We start from the raw sequence: 19,644 nt of genomic DNA, 5'->3' as shown, positions 1-19,644 counted from the left end.
TACAAATAGGGTCAGCTTGGCTTTTTATTTTAAGTAGTGTACAGAATCCCATACAGTACATGTTAAGAGCCACAAAACCCACTGTAGACAATTCTATCCCTCCCTTTGTTGAAGACTTAGTAATACCAGCGGGTCAAACCAATTTAAATGAAGTATACAAAGTTATAGAAGACTGAGTGAAACCTTTTGCTCAGCCTCTCGCTTTGTCCGCTCCTCCTCTTGGCGACAACGCTCTTCTTCTTGCCTGGCCCTATCTTCTGCTTCCCGTTTGCGCATTTCCTCCAATTGCTGCTGCCGTCTACGTTCCTCATCCTGTAACTAATGAAGATTTTCTTGTGTTTTATCTCAGATCCTTTCGAAGACAGAAATAATATTTCATGAAGAAAAATACCCATTACTGTTCAAAAGAGACTTTTAAAAAAAGTTTGGTTTTTTTGCCTTTTGGGGGGAAAAAAACTTATAAAGAAAATTAAAAAAAGAAATGTATTTTCCCCTGAAGAAATGCTATTTATCAGGGCTGTCCAATCCGTGGTCCATGGGCTGAATGCAGACCTGAACAGCTAGTAATGTGGCCCCACAAGATTGTAAATTTTAACCTTATGTGATTTATATGCATTAACTATATTGTATATTTTATATGCAGCCAAGACCATTCCTCTTCACTCAATACAGCCCAGGCAAGCTAAAAAGTTGGATACCCATGCTATAGATTTTGTAGTAATTTCTGTTCTGAGACATTGTTTTTATAGTTCAAACTCTTATGTTTTACCATTGTTCTTCTGGGAAGATGCACAAACTATGGCCAATGATAAGCTTCTATTCTTTTCCCACTAGATAACATTTCTCTGATCTTGACAGTAAACCCAACATATCAGTTATTTAAGCTGCCCATGATTTCTTTTTTTCATATAGTAATGTTTTTTTTTACTGCAAAGGAGCATTTGGAATCTCTGTAAAATAGGAAAAGTAATGAAAATCCATGCTTCAAAGTGCAAATATTTAATCACATTAAATAAGGATCTCTAGCTGCTTCAAATAATCTTAAATTATCAAACATCTTAAACAGTTCCAGAAAAGTGTTCCTCAAAAAATGACTATCATCTCCTTTAAACACCTGTGAGAAGAAGTGTTACAAAAGAATAAAGGAGAACTACTGGACTCTGTCCCACATTTTTTAAAACAGCTAAAATTATACTGTAATTCCAAACATTGCACCAAGTGGTGTTATTTTAAAGGGGGGGAAATCTAAATTAGTATTTTTTATAAAAGGGAAGGAGGTAAAATCTTTAATTATAATCCCATTTGATAGGTTTCTTGTGTCATGATTCAACTGCACTTTTAAATATATTGAGTTCAGTAAGTATGAATTAGACACTGAAAACTTTACGTTGTTGAATTGTAATATCTATGGTTTGCAGTTTAATACTCAAAATGATTAGTTTTAAGAAAGGGAAATTGAATATTGCACTATTTACTCAGATCTGATTCCTTTAACATCTGTCATAATAATAATAGATTAATAAAACTTATAAGTACATCTTATTTTGAGTTAATAAAATAGCTAAAACATATGAAATTATTATAAAACTATTCATATATATATTTATGCTTTTAGTGTAACATACAGTTTTACTCTTCCATCAATATAGGTAACAGCAATGAGTGTGAAATAATTTTTTTTGTAAAAATATTTTAAATCATCTAAGTTCAAAGGTTTAACCCTAAAGTTCTATTCCAAAAACTAAATCATTAAAACTAACTATAAATGTCAAATTATCACAAGCTTAAATAAGAAGAAAAGAAAAGAAAAATGGTGTGGTGATATATATAAATAAAAGATTTTCAACTAAAGTTATAGAGGCAGATGACGCTGGTAGATATATAGCAATTCAATTTGATACAGACTTTGGTTCCATTTTGGTGCTAGGAATATATGCTCCTAACCAACGCCAAGAAAGTTTTTATAAGATGCTCCATTTAAAAATTTTAGACTGGAACTTTAAGAGTATTCTAATAATGGGAGACTGGAATGGAGTGATTTCTCCAAAGATAGATAAGAGTACAAAGACGAAATTCACTACCAAATTACCAAAGGCTTTTTTTGATTTACAAGACGATTTGAAATTAAAAGATGTTTGGAGGACGCAACATCTAAATGAGATGGACTTTTCTTTCTACTCAGATAGACATAAATCCTTTTCAAGGATTGATTTCTTTTTGTTAACACCGGATCTACTTCCTAAAGCCAAGAAATCCAAGATTTTCGCCAGGACACTTAGCGATCATAGTCCGGTGTGGTTACAAATTGAATTAGGGATGAGGCCAAGAAGGTCTTGGAGAGTAAATGAAAATTTATTTAGATATGAAAAAAATGTTGATGAACTTAAAAAACACTTGAAGGAATTTTTCAGTTTTAACATGAATAAGGGCACTCCCATTGAAATAGTTTGGGATGCAAGTAAAGCTTATATGCGTGGGGTCCTGATACATATGAACTTTAAAACATAAACAAATTAGACAGAAAAGGAGAATGGAATTGGAAGATAAAATAAAACGCAAGGAACAGCTGCTTATAATAAACCCGAATGACCAGGCGCTCCAGATGGCGCTAAAGCTGTTGAAAGATCAATTTCAGATGCTTATAGCAGAACAAACAGCAACTAATTTGCAATTTGCTAAACATAACACCTTTGCCAACGCTAATAAACCTGGTAGATGGTTAGCATATACTTTGAGAAGGAATATGAATGACAGAATTATTGATAAAATTGAGTTTCGAGGGAAGATGGTATATCAACAAGAGTTGATTAAAAAATCATTTGTGGACTATTATACTAAGCTATATGTACAGGATAATATACAGAACAAGTTAATAGATGATTTTTTGGAAGGAAAAAGGGTTGCAAAAATTTCTGTGCTTCAAAAGGCAAATTTGGAACGTCTTATAACCGCTGATGAGATCACTTTAGTTATAAATCAACTTAAATTAGCTAAGGCTCCAGGGACTGATGGTTTGACTGCAATGTATTATAAAACTTTACAACTGGAAATGATTGAATATCTTACACAACTATTTTGTAATATACAACAAGGAGGTAAAATACCTCCCTCATGGAAAGCGGCTTTTATCTCATTGATACCTAAAGATAAAGAGGGCCCTAAGAAACCAGAGGATTACAGGCCGATATCTCTTCTGAACACAGATTATAAAATATTTGCTAAGGTACTAGCCAACAGATTGATGCCGGTTATTCAAGAGATTATTCATCATGATCAAGCAGGATTTATTGAAGGCAGACATATGAAGGAGAATGTAAGGCAACTCATAGATTTAATTGACTATCTTGATAAGAATAAGCAGATCTCTGCAGTGCTGGTTTTCTTGGATGCAGAGAAGGCCTTCGATCGAGTGAATTGGAACTTTCTAACCAAGACTTTGGAAAAGATGGATATGGGACCACGATTGCGGCAGGCGATTGGAGCAATTTATCAGCAACAAAATGCACAACTTATTATTAATGGAAATTTGTCAACAACTTTCGAGATACAAAAAGGCACAAGACAAGGTTGCCCATTATCCCCATTGTTATTTATTTTAACTTTGGAAGTCTTGTTGAACGCAATTCGGGACTCAAAATCCTTAGATGGCATAGCTATCAGGCAAAAGGAATACAGAACTAGAGCATTCACCGATGATCTGGTTGTTACCCTTTCACATCCTTTGAAATCAATAATCCAGATGAAAAATATCATAATAGAATTTGGCATGGTGTCTGGGTTTAGACTAAATCAAAACAAAACGAAAATGATGGTTAAAAACATGACAGAGACTCAAAGAAAGAGACTTGTAAGTTTAGCAGGTTTTGAAATAGTTTCTAAAGTTAAATATTTAGGAATACAAATTTCAGAATCAAACACAAAACTTTTCTCAAATAACTATGAAGTGTTGTGGCAAAAGATACAGAAAGATCTTGAAGCGTGGAAAAAGTTACAATTGTCTTTGCTTGGAAGGATCTCAGCAATTAAAATGAACATTCTACCTAGATTTATCTTTCTATTCCAGATGATTCCGGTGCTTAAGTCAGATAAAACCTTGTTAAATTGGCGAACAACATTAAATAAATTTGTTTGGAAGGAGAAAAAACCGAGAGTAAAGATGAAGATTATGCAAGATACACGTGAAAGAGGCAGCCTCAGACTCCCAAACCTTCGATTGTATTATGAAGCTGCGGTATTAACGCATGTAGCAGATTGGTTCGGGAAAACAAAAATGGAATTGCTGAATATAGAAGGCCATGATCTTGTTCTGGGATGGCATGCATATCTTTTTTATGAAGACAGGGTGGATAAAGTGTTCAACAACCATGTTCGCCGTAGTGCCTTGATGAGAATATGGAAGAAGCACCGGCCCAATTGGGATTATAAAATACCGCTTTGGTTGGATCTTGCAGACACCATGGGGATTATGAATATTAAGTCACTCGGGGGTTGTTTATATAAAGATGTGCTTATTGCTGATGGGGGCGAATGGAAGTTAAAAACTTTGGAACAGCTGTTGGAAGAAGGAATTACTTTAAATTGGTTACATTACATACAGCTTCAGAAGAGATGGGAAGAAGATCGCAGGGTTGGTTTTATGGATAAAGAAGTGGAACTGATTAAGCAGATAAAAGAGACTGGTCCAAAACAAGTTAAAAGAATATATAATGTACTGTTAGAAAGAGACTCAGAAAGTGAATTGGTTAAGGATTGTATGATTAAATGGGCTCAGAATTTTGGTGAAGTGGTTATGTTGTAAACGTGGGAAAAAATATGGGTTCAGAATGTTAAATTTACACAGTCACAGAATTTAAGGGAGAATTTCTATAAAATGTTTTACAGATGGTATTTAGATCCTAAAAAATTATCATGCATGTACCCAAATGTTCAACCAAAATGTTGGAGATGCGGGTGTCTAGATGCTACCGTTTTTCATGTATGGTGGACTTGTAACAAGGTTAAAGCTTTTTGGATAAAAATATGGTGGGTTATGCAGAATGTATTTAAGAAAAGAATACAATTCACTCCGCAAATGTTTTTATTGGGTATAGTTAAGGATTTTACCAAAGGGGAAACAAAATTGGCCTTGTATATGGTTACAGCAGCTAGGTTGTTGATTGCGCAACATTGGAAAAAAGATTTTTTGCCGACAATTGATCAATGGATTCAGAAGGTGGCGGGGTTTGCTGAAATGGCAAAAATTTCAGCTTTCTTAAAAGCTCAGAAACAGGAGGATTACACACAGGAATGGGCAAAATGGATTGATTATATACAGAATAAATACCAGACTAGGAGTTATTATCTAGCCTTTAGGTAAGAATGTTTAGACCGATAGATGATCAGACTAAATAGTATATGGGATGTTTGGAATTGTTAGAGTGGTATACAGCGGAAGTCAGGGGGGTGGGTTTGTGTGGGAGGTGGGGGAGGGTTAGGGTGGAGGGTGGGGCAATATATATGTATGAATAAATTAGAAGATGGGACTAATGAAACATTGTTAGGCTAGGAGAAATTTATATTAAGAGTTATAGATGTTAAATTAGCTTAGAAAATGATCAATGTGTTATTATTAATTTAAGAGAAATTTATATAGTGTTTGTTGGGAGGAGAGGGGTTATGAGTAATCTATTTTAAGATGGGGGAGGGGAGGGGGTAAAGTGTTTGGTATAATATTTGAATGTGAATTTTTGCGGGGGGGTTGGGGGGGTATAGCATTTGTATGAGATTTATATTGTGTGGAGGGGGGGTGAAAAGGGGGAAAATTTGTTTGTACAAAACACTTTTAATAAAAAAAAAAGAATTAGAAATTCAAGTAAATTAGGGCAGATATGATTATGGAAACTTGGTGGGATGAAACCCAAAAATGGAATATACAGCTAGAGGGATTTAAATTATTTAAAAGAAACAGACCAAATAAAAGAGGAGGTGAGATATATAAAAAATAACTACATATCTACAGAAATAGAGTACAACAATGATGAAAACTATCTTGAATGCATTTGGGTCAATATAAAAGAGAGAAGAATGACATTGTTATATATGTATACTATAGGCCACCCAACCAAACAGAGGAAATAGATCAACGTTTTGCTAGTCAGCTAACTAAGATATGTAGGAAGCACATCACAATAGTAATGAGGGACTTTAACTATCCTGACATCAACTGGGAGACAAACTCTGCACCAAGCAGAAGGTCAAACAGGTTTCTGACAAACCTAGCAGATAACTTTGTCTCCCCAAAAGTAGAGAAGAATTAGGGGATCAGACATATTGGACTTAATTCTCACTAACAGATGAAATGACAGAAGGTGTTGAAGCTACAGGAACCTTGTGGAGGGGGAGTGATCATGCAATATTTGAATTCGACATTATGCAATCATAAGCAACAGAACAAAGTCAAACTAGAGTCTTGGACTTTAAGAGAGCTAATTTCAACAAACTTAGAGCTTGGGAAGGGAAACAACACAAGAAGCTTGGTAAACTTTGAAAAGTGAGATTATAAAAGCCCAGTCTAGCAAAATACCAATGAAGAAGAAAAATAACAGCTCTCAAAAGAAACCAGCATGGCTGCATAAAGAACTTTATGATAAATTGAAAGATAAAAAGGCAAGTATAAAAAGTGGAAAGAGGTGCACATAACTAACGAATATCAGCAAACAGCTCGACCTTGCAAAGATGAAGTGAAAAATTAAAGGTCAAAATGAACTAAGCCTTGCGACAAAACTCAAAAATAACAACAAGAAGCTTCTTTCAACATGTAAAAAACAAGAAAAAAGTCAAGGAAATAATTGGTTCATTAATGGGAGCAAGTGGCAAGAAGGTGACAAGCAACAAAGAGAAAGCAACTCGTTACTTTTCCATCTGTCTTTACACAAAGGGAAAAAAACAGTCCAATCTATCAAAAAAAGCACCATAAAAACAGATTAGGAACACATTAAAATAGAGAAGAAAATGGTAAGTGAGCACCTGTCCATCCTAGATGAGTTTAAATCACCAGGACCAGGTACATTACACTCCAAGATTCTGTAGGAACTGACAGACATGATCTCAGAACTACTGAACTATATCTTTCCATGTTCCTGGAGCAGTAAGGCACTACCAGAGGACTAGAAAAGAGCTGATGTAGTTCCTATCTTAAAAAGGGGGGGAAATAGATCTAGGAAACTACAAACCTATCAGCCCAAATTCAATACCTGGGAAGATTCTGGAAAAGATAAACAATGAATCAGTGAACATCTAGAGGCAAAGAAAGTCATAACCAAAAGCCAAAGGGTTTGTTGAAAACAGATCATGCCAGACAAATCTTACTGCATTCTTTGACAAAGTGACAAAATTAGTGGAACAGAGGAATACCGTGGTTATAATTTACTTGGCTTTCAGTAAGGCATTTGAAAAAGTGGACCACAAACTATTATTTGTTAAGATAGAAAAATGTGGGTTAAACAGCATCATCACTAGATGGATTTATAACTGACTGACCAACCACACTCAATGTGTAGTCCTCAATGGAACTGCATCTATATGGAGGGAAGTATGCAGTGTGGTACCCCAAGGCTCTGTTTTAGGCCCAGTACTCTTCAACAACTTCATCAATGATTTGGATAAGGGGAGTAGATGGGAACTCATCAAATGTGCAGATGACACCAAGCTGGCAGGAATAGCCAATACTCAAGATAGGCTTAAGATACAGAAGGATCTTGACACACTTGAACATTGGGCACTATCTAACAAAATGAAATTCAATGGTGAAAAAAATAAGGTTCTACATTTAGGTTAAAAAAAACACAAAATGCACAGGTACTGTATATGTGGCATTTTGCTCAATAGTAGCAAAGTGTGAAAGGGATCTTGGAGTCCCAGAGGACAATTACTTAAATATGAGGCAGCAGTGTGTGCAGCTGGCAAAAATACTGCATCCAGTTTTGGTCGCCATGAGGTAAAAAAGATGTTAAGACTCTAGAAAGAGTGCAGAGAACAGCAACAAAGATAATTTGGGGACTGGAGGCTACAACTTATAAAGAACGATTACTGGAATTAAGTATGTCTCGTTTAATGAAAAGAGGGACTAGGGGTGACATAATAGCAGTGTTCCAGTATATCAGGTGTTGCCACAAAGAAGAGGGAGTCAAGCTATTCTCCAAAGCACCTGAGGGCAGGATAAGAAGCAATGGATGGAAACTAATCAAGGAGAAATGCAACCTAGAACTAAGAAGAAATTTCTTGACAGTTAGAACAATTAATCAGTGGAACAACTTGCCTCCCGAAGTTGTGAATGTTCCAACACTGGAAGCTTTTAAGAAGAGATTGGACAACCATTTGTCTGAAATAACCTGTCGGAGCAGGGGGTTGGACTAGAAAACCTCCAAGATCCCTTCCAACTCTGTGATTCTGTCCTAGTCCTATTCTGTCCTATTACTCTATTCTATTCTAAACAAATCAATAGATCTGATGCTCTCTTCTTCTGTTTTCAATCACATATTATTGTTTTTATTGTTTTATTATATTGCTATCTTAAGCTGCTCAGACTCATAATCTATGAGATATATAAAAATGATAAATGAATACATAATGAATTTCTATTCCAACATACTTTATCTGAAAATTATACTATTAGAAGTCTGATCCTGGTGAGTTGAACTTAGGGGGAAATTGGTACCATGCAGACACAATTTTAATTTACTCTCAAACTTGATTCAGAACTTCACACTTTCCAATAAATTGTAAAATTATTTCCCACAAAATATATGAAGTACATCAGCATAAATGGATTAAACAAATTAACTGATGGTAATGGTAAACATGGAATCCTTCAGTGATTACTGAAGGGCAAATCTATCATTGGCCATTTAATACCAAACTCCAACCAGCAAATCAAATTTATTTCACTGATCTTTAAGGCAGCATAGAGCTGAAATGAGTATACCCCACAATGGTGGAATTCAACCTGAGATTGTTGAATTATTGGAAGGAACAGGGAGGGAGGGAAGATTTTTGATGCTCCTTGCCAGTTTCCTAAATGAAACTCAGTAGGGAAGCTGGCAGCAAGTCAGAAGTCACTCCTGCTCCCACTGCTTTTTTGTTCATTCTGATTGTCAGCTTAGGTAAGAAAATATCACTGAAATAATGACCTTACGGAACACAAGTTATTCGTTATTATCATTACTTTCTGCCTAGTTAGACAGATAGTCAAGACAGCAAACATACATAATATCTTGGCCTCTTATTTACTCCACAACAATAATGCTGTGAGTTGGATGAAGAAAGAGTGATTGTCACCCAGTCAGCTTTCATGTCTAAGGGAGGCCACAGATGATAATTACAGTTTCCTGGGGGTTATATTTGTGCCAAACAAGATAGTTTTGGTTATTAAAGAGTGTGATGAAGAAAAGAGAAGTTCTTCATGAACTTCAAGGAAATCAAGGATATGTAGTTTTGTTAAATTGAGATGAGATTATCAGACTATGGCCATGACATTTCATCTGATAAAACTAAGGCCCTTACTATTGTCCCTGGGCTTTCACTACTCAAAGAAATAAAAAAAATATTTGAACATAAATGAAAACATGAATAGTTTTCAGAACAATAGGAACTTTTCTTCTCTCTTGTTAATTCATATAATGAAACTTTATCAGTATTTGTTTGATAATACTTAAATTTCACTTTAGCCTCTCCCCTAGAGATGCCGATGTTTATGCATCTGATTTTAATGAGGCCTCCTAGAGGTAGCTATGTTTATGAAACCAATTTTAATGAGACCACTGTTTCCAAAGTGTTAGAAAGAAATGTCATTTGGATTTGTTAGAGCCATTTCAAAGTTGTAGTATACAAACGGAATTCTTTTTATATTTCTTTGGGGAGGATCTGAAAGATAAAGTTTACCAGTAAATGAATTACAAGCATTACCTTTTCTTTTTTATTGCTTTGTTTGGAAATTATAAGAATGACAATAATATATCACACGGTGCGTCAAAGCATAATCACTGAATTCATTAAAAGGTCCTAGGATGGAGGGGATGTTAAAATGATGGGTTTGATTGAGTAATTGAACCCCCTCTCCTTTTCCACATGCATTGCACACAATCACATACATGCAAACAAAATGAGGTAGGGTTTTGATCTCTAGTCCCCCTTACTATTTTGATTCTGGTTATTCCCTTTGTAGATGTAGACTGAAACCAATAAAATGCGTCATACAGAATAAAATTGGAATACAGCACTGAATAATCATACGTTCTTTTTATTATTTAGGTTACAAAATTTAATCCATCTGTATGTCAAAATATTCCAATATTTATTCCACATTTATGATTAAACATATACAACTAGTCAATATTCTTAGATCTTGTACAATTCTCCTACTTAAAATTTTATCTAGTAAAGCAAAATTGCTGTCTAGAATAATCAGGATCAATTAAATGTATTACAGTTAAAAAACCATCCCATAGTGATTATCTCAGAAAACCATTTGACCTATCTCATATATTTTCTCTTCCTAAAGAGAATTCTTAGTCATTTTTTTTATTGAAGTATAAAAATACAAGGATGTAAAATTAATATAAACCAAGAAAATATAAAAAAGAGGAAAAAATAAAAAGGAAAAACAGAGGAGGGGAAAAGGAAAAATATACATAAAAAGCATGAAAACAAAAAATATGGAAAAAAATTCTTCCCCCTTCATCAAGACAAGTACAAATATTTTCAATAGCTCAACATTTTTAATATTTGAACCAAAAATCTCTTCATTCCATATTTCATCTTCTATTTATTGGCAAGTAATTAAGCCTCATTTTTCAATCATAATCAGCAAAAGTTCATTAAGAATTACCAGGAAAAAAAACCACACACACACACACACACACACTTTAAACAAGTAAATCTATTTCATATTTCTTTCCTTTACATCCTTTTCTCGAAAAATACAAGGAAAAAATATCTTCTTCCCATATCTTATCTCATATGTATAAACAAAACTTTAAAGCCTCATCATTTAGGCCTAGTCAAGAAAAACCTATTAAAAGCTGTTAGAAAAGAGAATCATTGATTCAAATAACTTAACGTTATAAATCTTAATTTTAGTTTTAAATATCTTGGTTATTCCTTTTAGGAAATGTCTCAAAATGTGATTTTGTCTCTTTTTTCTATATTTATTTATATTTATTTATATGTATTTTCTACAATACATCTCTTGTAAATCCAAAGTAAGAAATTTGTTCAAGTCACCCATATCTAATTACTCTTATGATTTATTATTTATGTGTTCCTTTTAATTATTAAGACATAAAGCTCTTTTATTTATATATCTTATATAATGTTTTTGTCAATATTGTTCTTGTATTCTGTCAATTTTAAATTCATATCCAAAACAGCCTGATTTTCATTTATATCTTCGTCTATCTCTTATTTTAAATCCATTGTTATTGTATCAGTCTAAGAGTAAGTTCTGGGGACATTGTTGTCAAATATCCTTAAATTCTTCCAGAGTTAAAACATTTTTCTCCATTCTGTATTGATGGAATTTCTCCTTTTTTTAATAATCTTTATTTCTTTCTGGTTGTCTTTGGTTGCCAACATTCAAATGTCTCTTCTTATCATGTTTTTCTCTTATCCAGAACAATTTCCCAGAAAGAGATTTCTTACTTAGACACAAATCTTAATATATTTTAAAGAAAATTCTAAACAAACTACAGAACTATTATTAAAACTTTTTAAAAGTCTAGTTCTTGCCCTTTAGTTCATCTGAAAACTTTCAAAAATCTGTATTCTAATCAACCTTTTGCTGCTTATTTCCAAATAAAAAAGTTTTTCTTTAAGTTTTAAAGTTACACAAATCTTCTTTAGCTGCAGATTGCATGAAAATCATCTAGTATAATAAGGCTTGACCTTCTGGAGATTCTTAATGTCCAAAAAGCAATTTACAAGCCATTTCCAAAAAAAGTGATTAAGAGGGAAAGTAGGTGAACTAGAAAGAATAGAATAAAATAGAACAGAACTTTATTGTCACTTTAAATGTACGCTAATCAGCATACATTAAAATGAAATTTCATTGCATTCAGCTCTCAAAAGATAACCATTATGCATATGCCGACATACACACTCAGTGTCCTTTGAAGGGCTCCGAACAGCAGCTTGGGCAAAGCTGGTTTCTCCCAACTCCCAAAGCTCAACAAACTGCCAGAGACTGCTATTTCATTGTGTCCTCATGGGGAGCTGCTGTAAGAAGCACTCTGGGCAAGACATCTGAAGAAGAAACCTGCACCAGCTCCATTTTCCACTGTAAGCACTGGCTCCACTAGTGAAGCCATTTTACTCTGCCATTGCTTTTCTGGAAGTTGAGAATTTAAACTTGTTACTGATAAGAAAATGCAATTAGAATTTCTGTAGAAGATCTTGTAGGAAGTTATACAAATACACATACACCTGATGTAAATATATAAGCATATATGTAAGAATATAAAGTTCATGCTATTTTATGTAACTTAGGTTGGCTATTAACCTAAGAATGAGATTTTCATGCTATTCTCTATTTAGACAAATTAAATTGTCATGTTACATATCACATAAACTTAGAAAGTCATATCACTTTTTGTAAAGTTTCTAAAAGTACTAGCAAATCACAATATTCTTAACCAAAAGAGATTTATGGGGAAGACAAATAAAATACATTGTCATTCCAGCACAATAAATATATTTTTTAGAATTTATTCGTTAACCTTTTGGGGAAGGAGGGTTTCCACCACAAAGTTTAATTTCAGGAGCAATACTGTTTATAATTTCTGCCATTTTCTATCACCAAACACGCTGAAGGATTTGTGTTGACCATCTTTAATGAACTGATAAAAATATATGCAAATCGTTATTTCTATTTGAATGAAAAAAATTGCTTTACGTGAATTAATGAATGTTACCACTCTGATTTCATTTATGATATTCGTCCAATTTAGAAAGTCATAAAATAATCAGACCTCAAATTCACCCTTTCATGAACCTAGCGAAATTAATGAGATTTAGCAATAAGGGAATTTCTGTGCTAGTAGAGGAACAGAGTAATAAACATGTTTGAATAGCTTCTAAAAGGTGGACTATAAAATGTAGTGGATGGTTTCCAGAATAAAATCTCAGTATTTCAACATACCCATAACTGAGACATCATATTCTATTAGCAGAGTTGCTTCTTGCCCACACTGTTTGAGAATACACATGGCTTCATTGTGTGAAGTTCCAACAAGCCGAATTCCGTCAATGCTGAGCAACCTGTCTCCAGGCTTGATAGTACCCTCTCTGAAAAAGAAAATTATTCATTTAATATAATATTTCTTAGAAAACTGTTAGAAAATATCAAGATTTTCTAGTATTCTTTCTCAACATCCAACACAACTGGCTGTTCTCTTAAAGTTTACTATGGGTATGCATATAAAATATTTCATTTCAAAAATTTGAGCATAACATTTCCCAGACCATCCTAGTTTAATTATGAGATAGATTTATGGAGATTCTCAGTCATTCAGGTCATGGTTGTCCCAAAGGTGCTTTTTCAAGAGGCAACTCGGTGAAGGAGTTTCTTGGATGAGAAACAAAACATCTTCAAAGAAAAATCAGAAAGTCCAGTTGCCTCTTGAAAAAAGCACCTTTGGAACATGAGATAAATAATCTGGCAGACAGGGGCAATGGTTCAAGCTCAAAAGAGAGTTGATTTGAGTGCTTTGAGCAAAAAGCACTTAATGGCCATTGCCAGTCCCAATTGTGGTCAGTAAACAAGGGTTAAAGCTTTTTGTAGTGCACTGGCAATCATGGAAAATTTAGATCTGTCCTTTGAATCTTATTATGTGTCTGCCAGCTATGAAAATAGTCTTTAGTTGCTCATACTTTCCATTTTAAAATGTGCAAGTTTGAAGATCATTCTTTTATTATCTTACAAAAGGTTTTATTTTTTTCTTATTCAGCATGACAGATATTGGAATAATCTTTCATTTCTGGGATTCATATAAAATGCATTCAGTTCTATAGAAGAATTACTGTTATCTTTCCATCCATGAAAAAAAACATGTGCAGCTGGAGAGAATAACAACACATAGCAAGTGATGAGCTATCAACAAACAAGGAGGTGGGGAGAAAAAGCTACAAGATTTTCCTCATCAATAACTGGCTTGTACTTCTAGACCTGTATGGCAGATAGAAACAAGCATCTCTGCTGATCCCCTCTCACTCACACTGACAGGTTGTGCCAAAATAACAGTCCTAGAATGTCTTGAGTGGCTGGATATACAAACAGAAAAACAAAAATAGAACACTTCACAATTGGAGGATAGCTAACATTTCTCTGGATTCAAATACTGGTAGAATTTCCCTCTACATAAAAAATTAATATGGGCCTTTTCCGTGCCAAAAAAATAGCATACAATTCAACATAGTTTTAAATGAGCTATAGGAATCACAAAGCATCACTCAATCAGATTAACTGCAGGCAAGCAATATATACATCACTATTTAAATAGCATGACCTTAATGACTTAATATGACTTGATATGAATATGTCTATATTTGCAGTTATTGAAAAAGAAAGGAATTCTAGCTAAATTGTCTAACGGATGACCTTTATTCAGTCCCTCACTCACTTGAACAATCTCATGAGTTTTCATGGGGATAAAAATAGGAAACTGGTGTAATAGTTAAGGTGTTATACTATGACTGGAAAATGCAGGTTCAAGTTCCCAAGATCTTCAAGTTCACATGGTAAACTTGGGCTTATCACTGTCTTTCTCTAACCCTCATCTGGTAGGTTGATGTTAAAAGAAGAAAAGAAAACGATGAAAATTGATATATCCCATTTTGAGTTTCCAAAGAAAAGGGCAAAAGTAAATGTTGCTTAGAGGTTTTGGAGAACATACAGCTAGAATTAATGGCACTATGAATAAATGTTCATAAGCTATTAAGCCATTCCTAAGGTATGGTTTTTTTAAAATAATAATAATTAAAGGACTGTTTTCTCAAATAGGAAAAAAAACTACACCCTACAATGAAAACAAAAAGTTTTGCAAACAATTTTACAAAAAAACCCAGAAGATTAAACTTGTATTTTTTCTCTGTGTCCTACTTTAAACACTTGTTAAACATTCAGATATTAAACCCTACTTAATCAAAGAATCCACGTTTCTTTAAAATTCACATCACGTAGTATTATGCAATACTTGTTATAACACAGATAATGAAATGTGTAATTTATTAAGATTGGATGATTATTCATGAGGGTGTCTCATGTGCTTTGTAAAGTAGCTTAACTAGCATCTCCCTCCAGTGATTCAGCCTTTGAACTTTTGTATTTATATTTTTCTATTTGTGAACGTCAATACGTATAAGTGCACTCCAGAAAATGAAATATACCTGTCGGCAGGACCTCCAGGTCTAACACATGTTATTACAATAGGACGGGATTTATTTCTGTCATCGTGTGCGCCACCTAGGAGAGGCAATAAAATGAACACATTCTTATACTTGTATCAAAATCTACATCCACATTTATTATCTCAAATATCTTTAGAATGTTTGAACATAAGTTTTCTTTCCCACTCCTGTTTTTAATGTTACTTAAATATTAATGAGGCTGGTTCATAAATATAATGAGCAGAATCCAGTTATATTTATTGACTAATTCCATGAAAACCATATAATGATATTTGATTGCAACTAAGTTTTCATACAATAATTTCAGCCATGTTAGCAATGAGAGGCGTGTGTATAATGGACGAAAGAATACAATATGGGACTAAATCAGCTCAAAAATTTTTGAGAAACAAATTATTATGGGGAACTTACCTCTAATTACAAATCCAAAAGTGTTCCCTTCTTTATGTAAAATAACTTCCACAGTTCTAAAAATGACACCTGAACCTTGTACAGCTGAAAAATAAGATAAAGCTTTCTAATTATATTGTTTGCAACAAAACTAAGCTTTACAATTTAATCATAATTAATGTATCATTTCTTTGAGCTGAGCAAACCTTTTGGAAGTTTACTGAGGAGGATGTATTTCTCCAAGATTCAGAAAAGTGTTTTCAAGAACTTTCTCAAGTGTACTGAGCATATCTGTGCATGCACAGAAATGTCTTCTGCCAGGGAGATGAACTAAAGATATATATGGAGAGGGTAACTGTTTTATAGTTCTTAGCACAACTGCTTAGATAATGTACTGCTTTTGGATTACCAGGCAAGCTATTTATTGCTATTTGTTACTAATGATATGAAGACAGTCCACTATTTATATTTTATATTATGGCTAATGATAACTTTTTTCCCCACTATGAAATATTGAAATTATCTGGGAGATTAATACGAAGATACGAATTTGAGTAGCAGTAATATGGAAAATGAGAATTAGGTATAAATCAAAGCAGGAGGAAAAATTATGTAATGCAGATTATATCTACATGCTCTAAACAACTTAAAATAGAAGATTTGCTTCAGTATAATAAATGAGCTATATTCTCTTAATATTCTAAAGTTATCTGGTGTTAGTGTCAGCCTTCAATTGGCTGATATTGAAGCTGGAACATATACACAAAGTAAGTTAAGGTCCCAATGTCTCTGTTAAGTACCAAGGCGGTCATTAAAAAGAATTCCAGTAATTGCTAAATATCAAATGAAAGTCTTTTTTAAAGTGAAACTAAAGGTAAATTCTTGTACTCTCTACCACCAACTTTGCAAAGCAAAGGCCTCAAATCTTCCTGTTTTGGACTTGGAAGAAATTATGGTATTGTATATCAGATTTCAAACTTCTTTAAATCTAAACTTCTAGTATTAGCTGAGTCAATAAGCTTTTATTTCTTGAAGAAGGGAAAATGGGAACTACAAACCTTTTTCGAAATCCTGTTTTGGATTTAATGGCCAAACATTGTTTTCAATGATGTAACTGATTATCTCAACTTTTGACCACGTAGTGGCCACTATATCGATTTCTGTTTCTTTCTGTTCAATTGTGTTCAATAATTGGAGATTGCCTGGACAAATCCCTGTAGTTTACTTGGGAAGGTTCTTCAGAAGTGGTTTGCCATTGCCTCCTTCCTAATGCTGAAAGAAAATGACTGGCCCAAGGTCACCCAGCCAGCTTTGTGCCAAAGGTGGGGCTAAAACTCATGGTTTCCCAGTTTCTAGCCTGATGCGTTAACCAGTACACCAAAAATAGCAAAATAGATGAGCTCAAAATCCTCTTTGAGAAATAGATGTTAAGATGATCACTAGAAGAGGCATCAAAAGCTAAATTACTTTTATTCTCAAGTAATATAAAGCATTACACCAAAATTGATCCCGACAGGAGAAGTGCAAATATAGATGCAATGGAGGCTCGGGAAGAAAAATAGGCAGTAACAGAGAATAGAAAAATCCCCCCCCCCTCTGGGTTTCGTTGTATCATGAATATACTGTAAAATGTTATCCTCTTGGATAGAGCACAGAAATTACTGAAAATAATGGCAACTCATGTTATCTTGCAACAGAAAAGGGTGATGTTGCAGATTGCTATGAATGGGATAAATGAGATTATATGGCATAAATTGCAATCAATTTTGCATTATTATATACAGCTCCTGCAATATCAGCTATAGTATACAATCTGAGAGATATTATGTGGCTTTTTAGTTATAGTGCATATAAGACAATTGTGCTAAATGTTCAATTTTGCCATTGATGATTATCAAAAAGAAACATATTTAGGAGATTTCAAATTACTTCTTTTGGGGATTTTAAAGATAACTAGATTTGCCCTTTACTCAATAGCAAAAATCAAACTAGGACAATGGATAGGCCCGCAGCTGGGAAGTAGTGCAAGTAGTGCACACTGATAATCAACTGGAGATAAGACACTGAGTTCAGTCACTCTCAAGGTCAAATTCTGCTAAATACAACTCCCCTAGAAAGAGAACAGACAGACAGGAAGACTGGAGAAAAGGAGAATTAGAAATTGATGCAAAAAATTTCCCTTGATCGCCTGAACTTTAAAATTCTCCTCAGACTGAGCAAAAAAAAAAGGACTATACCTTGGAGATACTTTTTAATAGATAGTGATAACAGCTACTACAGAACTGCTTAGAACTTTCGTATCAATAAAAAATGAAGAAAAGGAAGTGAAGTTTGATTTATTAAATAATACAACAGGACTCAACATAGGAACAATTCAAGATTCCAGTAAAAATAGGAACTATGATCATTCAACACCAGATGGTGGGGAAAAGGGCAATGGATGAATATGAGACAAGAAGCCGGGCAGCAGTTTTTCTCTGATCAAGAGGGGGGGGGGAAAGCTCCTATAGATTTGATAACACAATTAATGTAGTGTGTAAATGGCCTCTATACGATAAGCAATCTAAAGTCATTTGATAATCCAAAAGAAGATAGAAATACTGGAAAGTCATGGCTGAAAATCTGTTGAGGGAGGTTTTTCAGCAAAATGCACCAGCATGCTGCAGCTCTAACTAATGACAGTGAAGCAATAACCTGACCATTGATCAATAATCTATCAACAGACAAGCCTTTGAATTAGCCCTTCATGGATGCAGCAGTATAGTATAGAAAATACTATATAATATTTAAGCAAGTTTAATCATTTTATATATTTATAAATTTACTTAATATATCTGTCTGTTTATTTAACATTTACATCTTCTAACTTTTTTATTTTTGTAGTTTATGTAACATTTACATCTTCTAACTTTTTTATTTTTGTAGTTATATTCAAACAATTAAAAAAAAAGAGACTGTGAGAAATAGATAGATGCTAAATGCTGAGCAGAGGTGCTTTATCAAGTGTCTTCCCAATGGTTGGCTGAACTCTAGTTCTTATAATACGTTAACACAGTGTTACAAAAAAAAACATAGAAAGAACAATCCTCAAGACAATCTAAACTTAAAGAACAGTTTGATTTCAAAAGGTACTAAACTGATCTGATCTATGAACCCAAATGAGGGTACGCTCTTACTGTAAACACTATAGAGTTCACCCAAGAAGCAGATTTGTATACACGGATTAAAGTGTAAAAGCATGTGCTATGGCCCTATTAATGAAACAGGGAAAAGAGCTTTGAAGGGGAATTCAGAAAACTAACATATGCTGAATCAAACTAGGAATTCCGTATTTTCTATCTGCAATGATCCTCAAGGATAACAAGATATACCAGAGATTAAGCTGGAACTTGCCAACCAATATGGATAGGGAAGGAAACTTTTTGTGTGTGCTAAGATTGAATATTACAAGCATTCTGCCCAGAGGTGGGTTCCTATTGGTTTGGAGCGGTTCGGCCAAGTGGGTAGTAACTCGGCCAGACACGCCCCCAAGCTGGTTGTATTGGAGGCACCATAGGCAGCGCCATCTTGTTTTTTGCTTCTGCACACACGCAAAAGCAATTTTTTCACTACTGCACATGCGCACACATGAAGTGCGGCCCTGAGCGAACCAGCAGTAGAAGAAGCCAGAACCCACCCCTGATTCCATCCAATCTTCTTTAGCTCAAAATTAATCTAAAACCAGGCAAGAACTTTTTTTTTTGCTCCTGGAGCTAATTGGAACATTTTATACAGAGTGCTTTTTGCATTATAAGAAATAGTGTGTGTACATTTTGA

General features: G+C 34.0%; 1 protein-coding gene across 3 annotated transcripts in view; it reads right to left on the bottom strand.

Moving 5' to 3' along the window:
* GRIP1 (glutamate receptor interacting protein 1) overlaps window positions 1-19,644 on the bottom strand; it is a 116,816-nt gene that overhangs the window by 69,227 nt on the left and 27,945 nt on the right. For all 3 annotated transcript variants that reach the window (XM_081957085.1, XM_081957086.1, XM_081957087.1), the window contains exons 5-7: window positions 15,850-15,933; window positions 15,418-15,493; window positions 13,172-13,317 (exon numbers count right to left, since the gene is read on the bottom strand). In XM_081957085.1, the coding sequence (XP_081813211.1) occupies window positions 13,172-13,317; window positions 15,418-15,493; window positions 15,850-15,933 (306 nt within the window). The remainder of the gene's footprint in view (window positions 1-13,171; window positions 13,318-15,417; window positions 15,494-15,849; window positions 15,934-19,644) is intronic.

Source organism: Natrix helvetica (assembly GCF_964273705.1).
Source record: "Natrix helvetica genome assembly, chromosome: 6".
Lineage (NCBI taxonomy): Eukaryota > Metazoa > Chordata > Lepidosauria > Squamata > Natricidae > Natrix > Natrix helvetica.
Note: the sequence above shows the minus strand (reverse complement) of the source record. Positions and strands in the feature narration are given on the sequence as shown.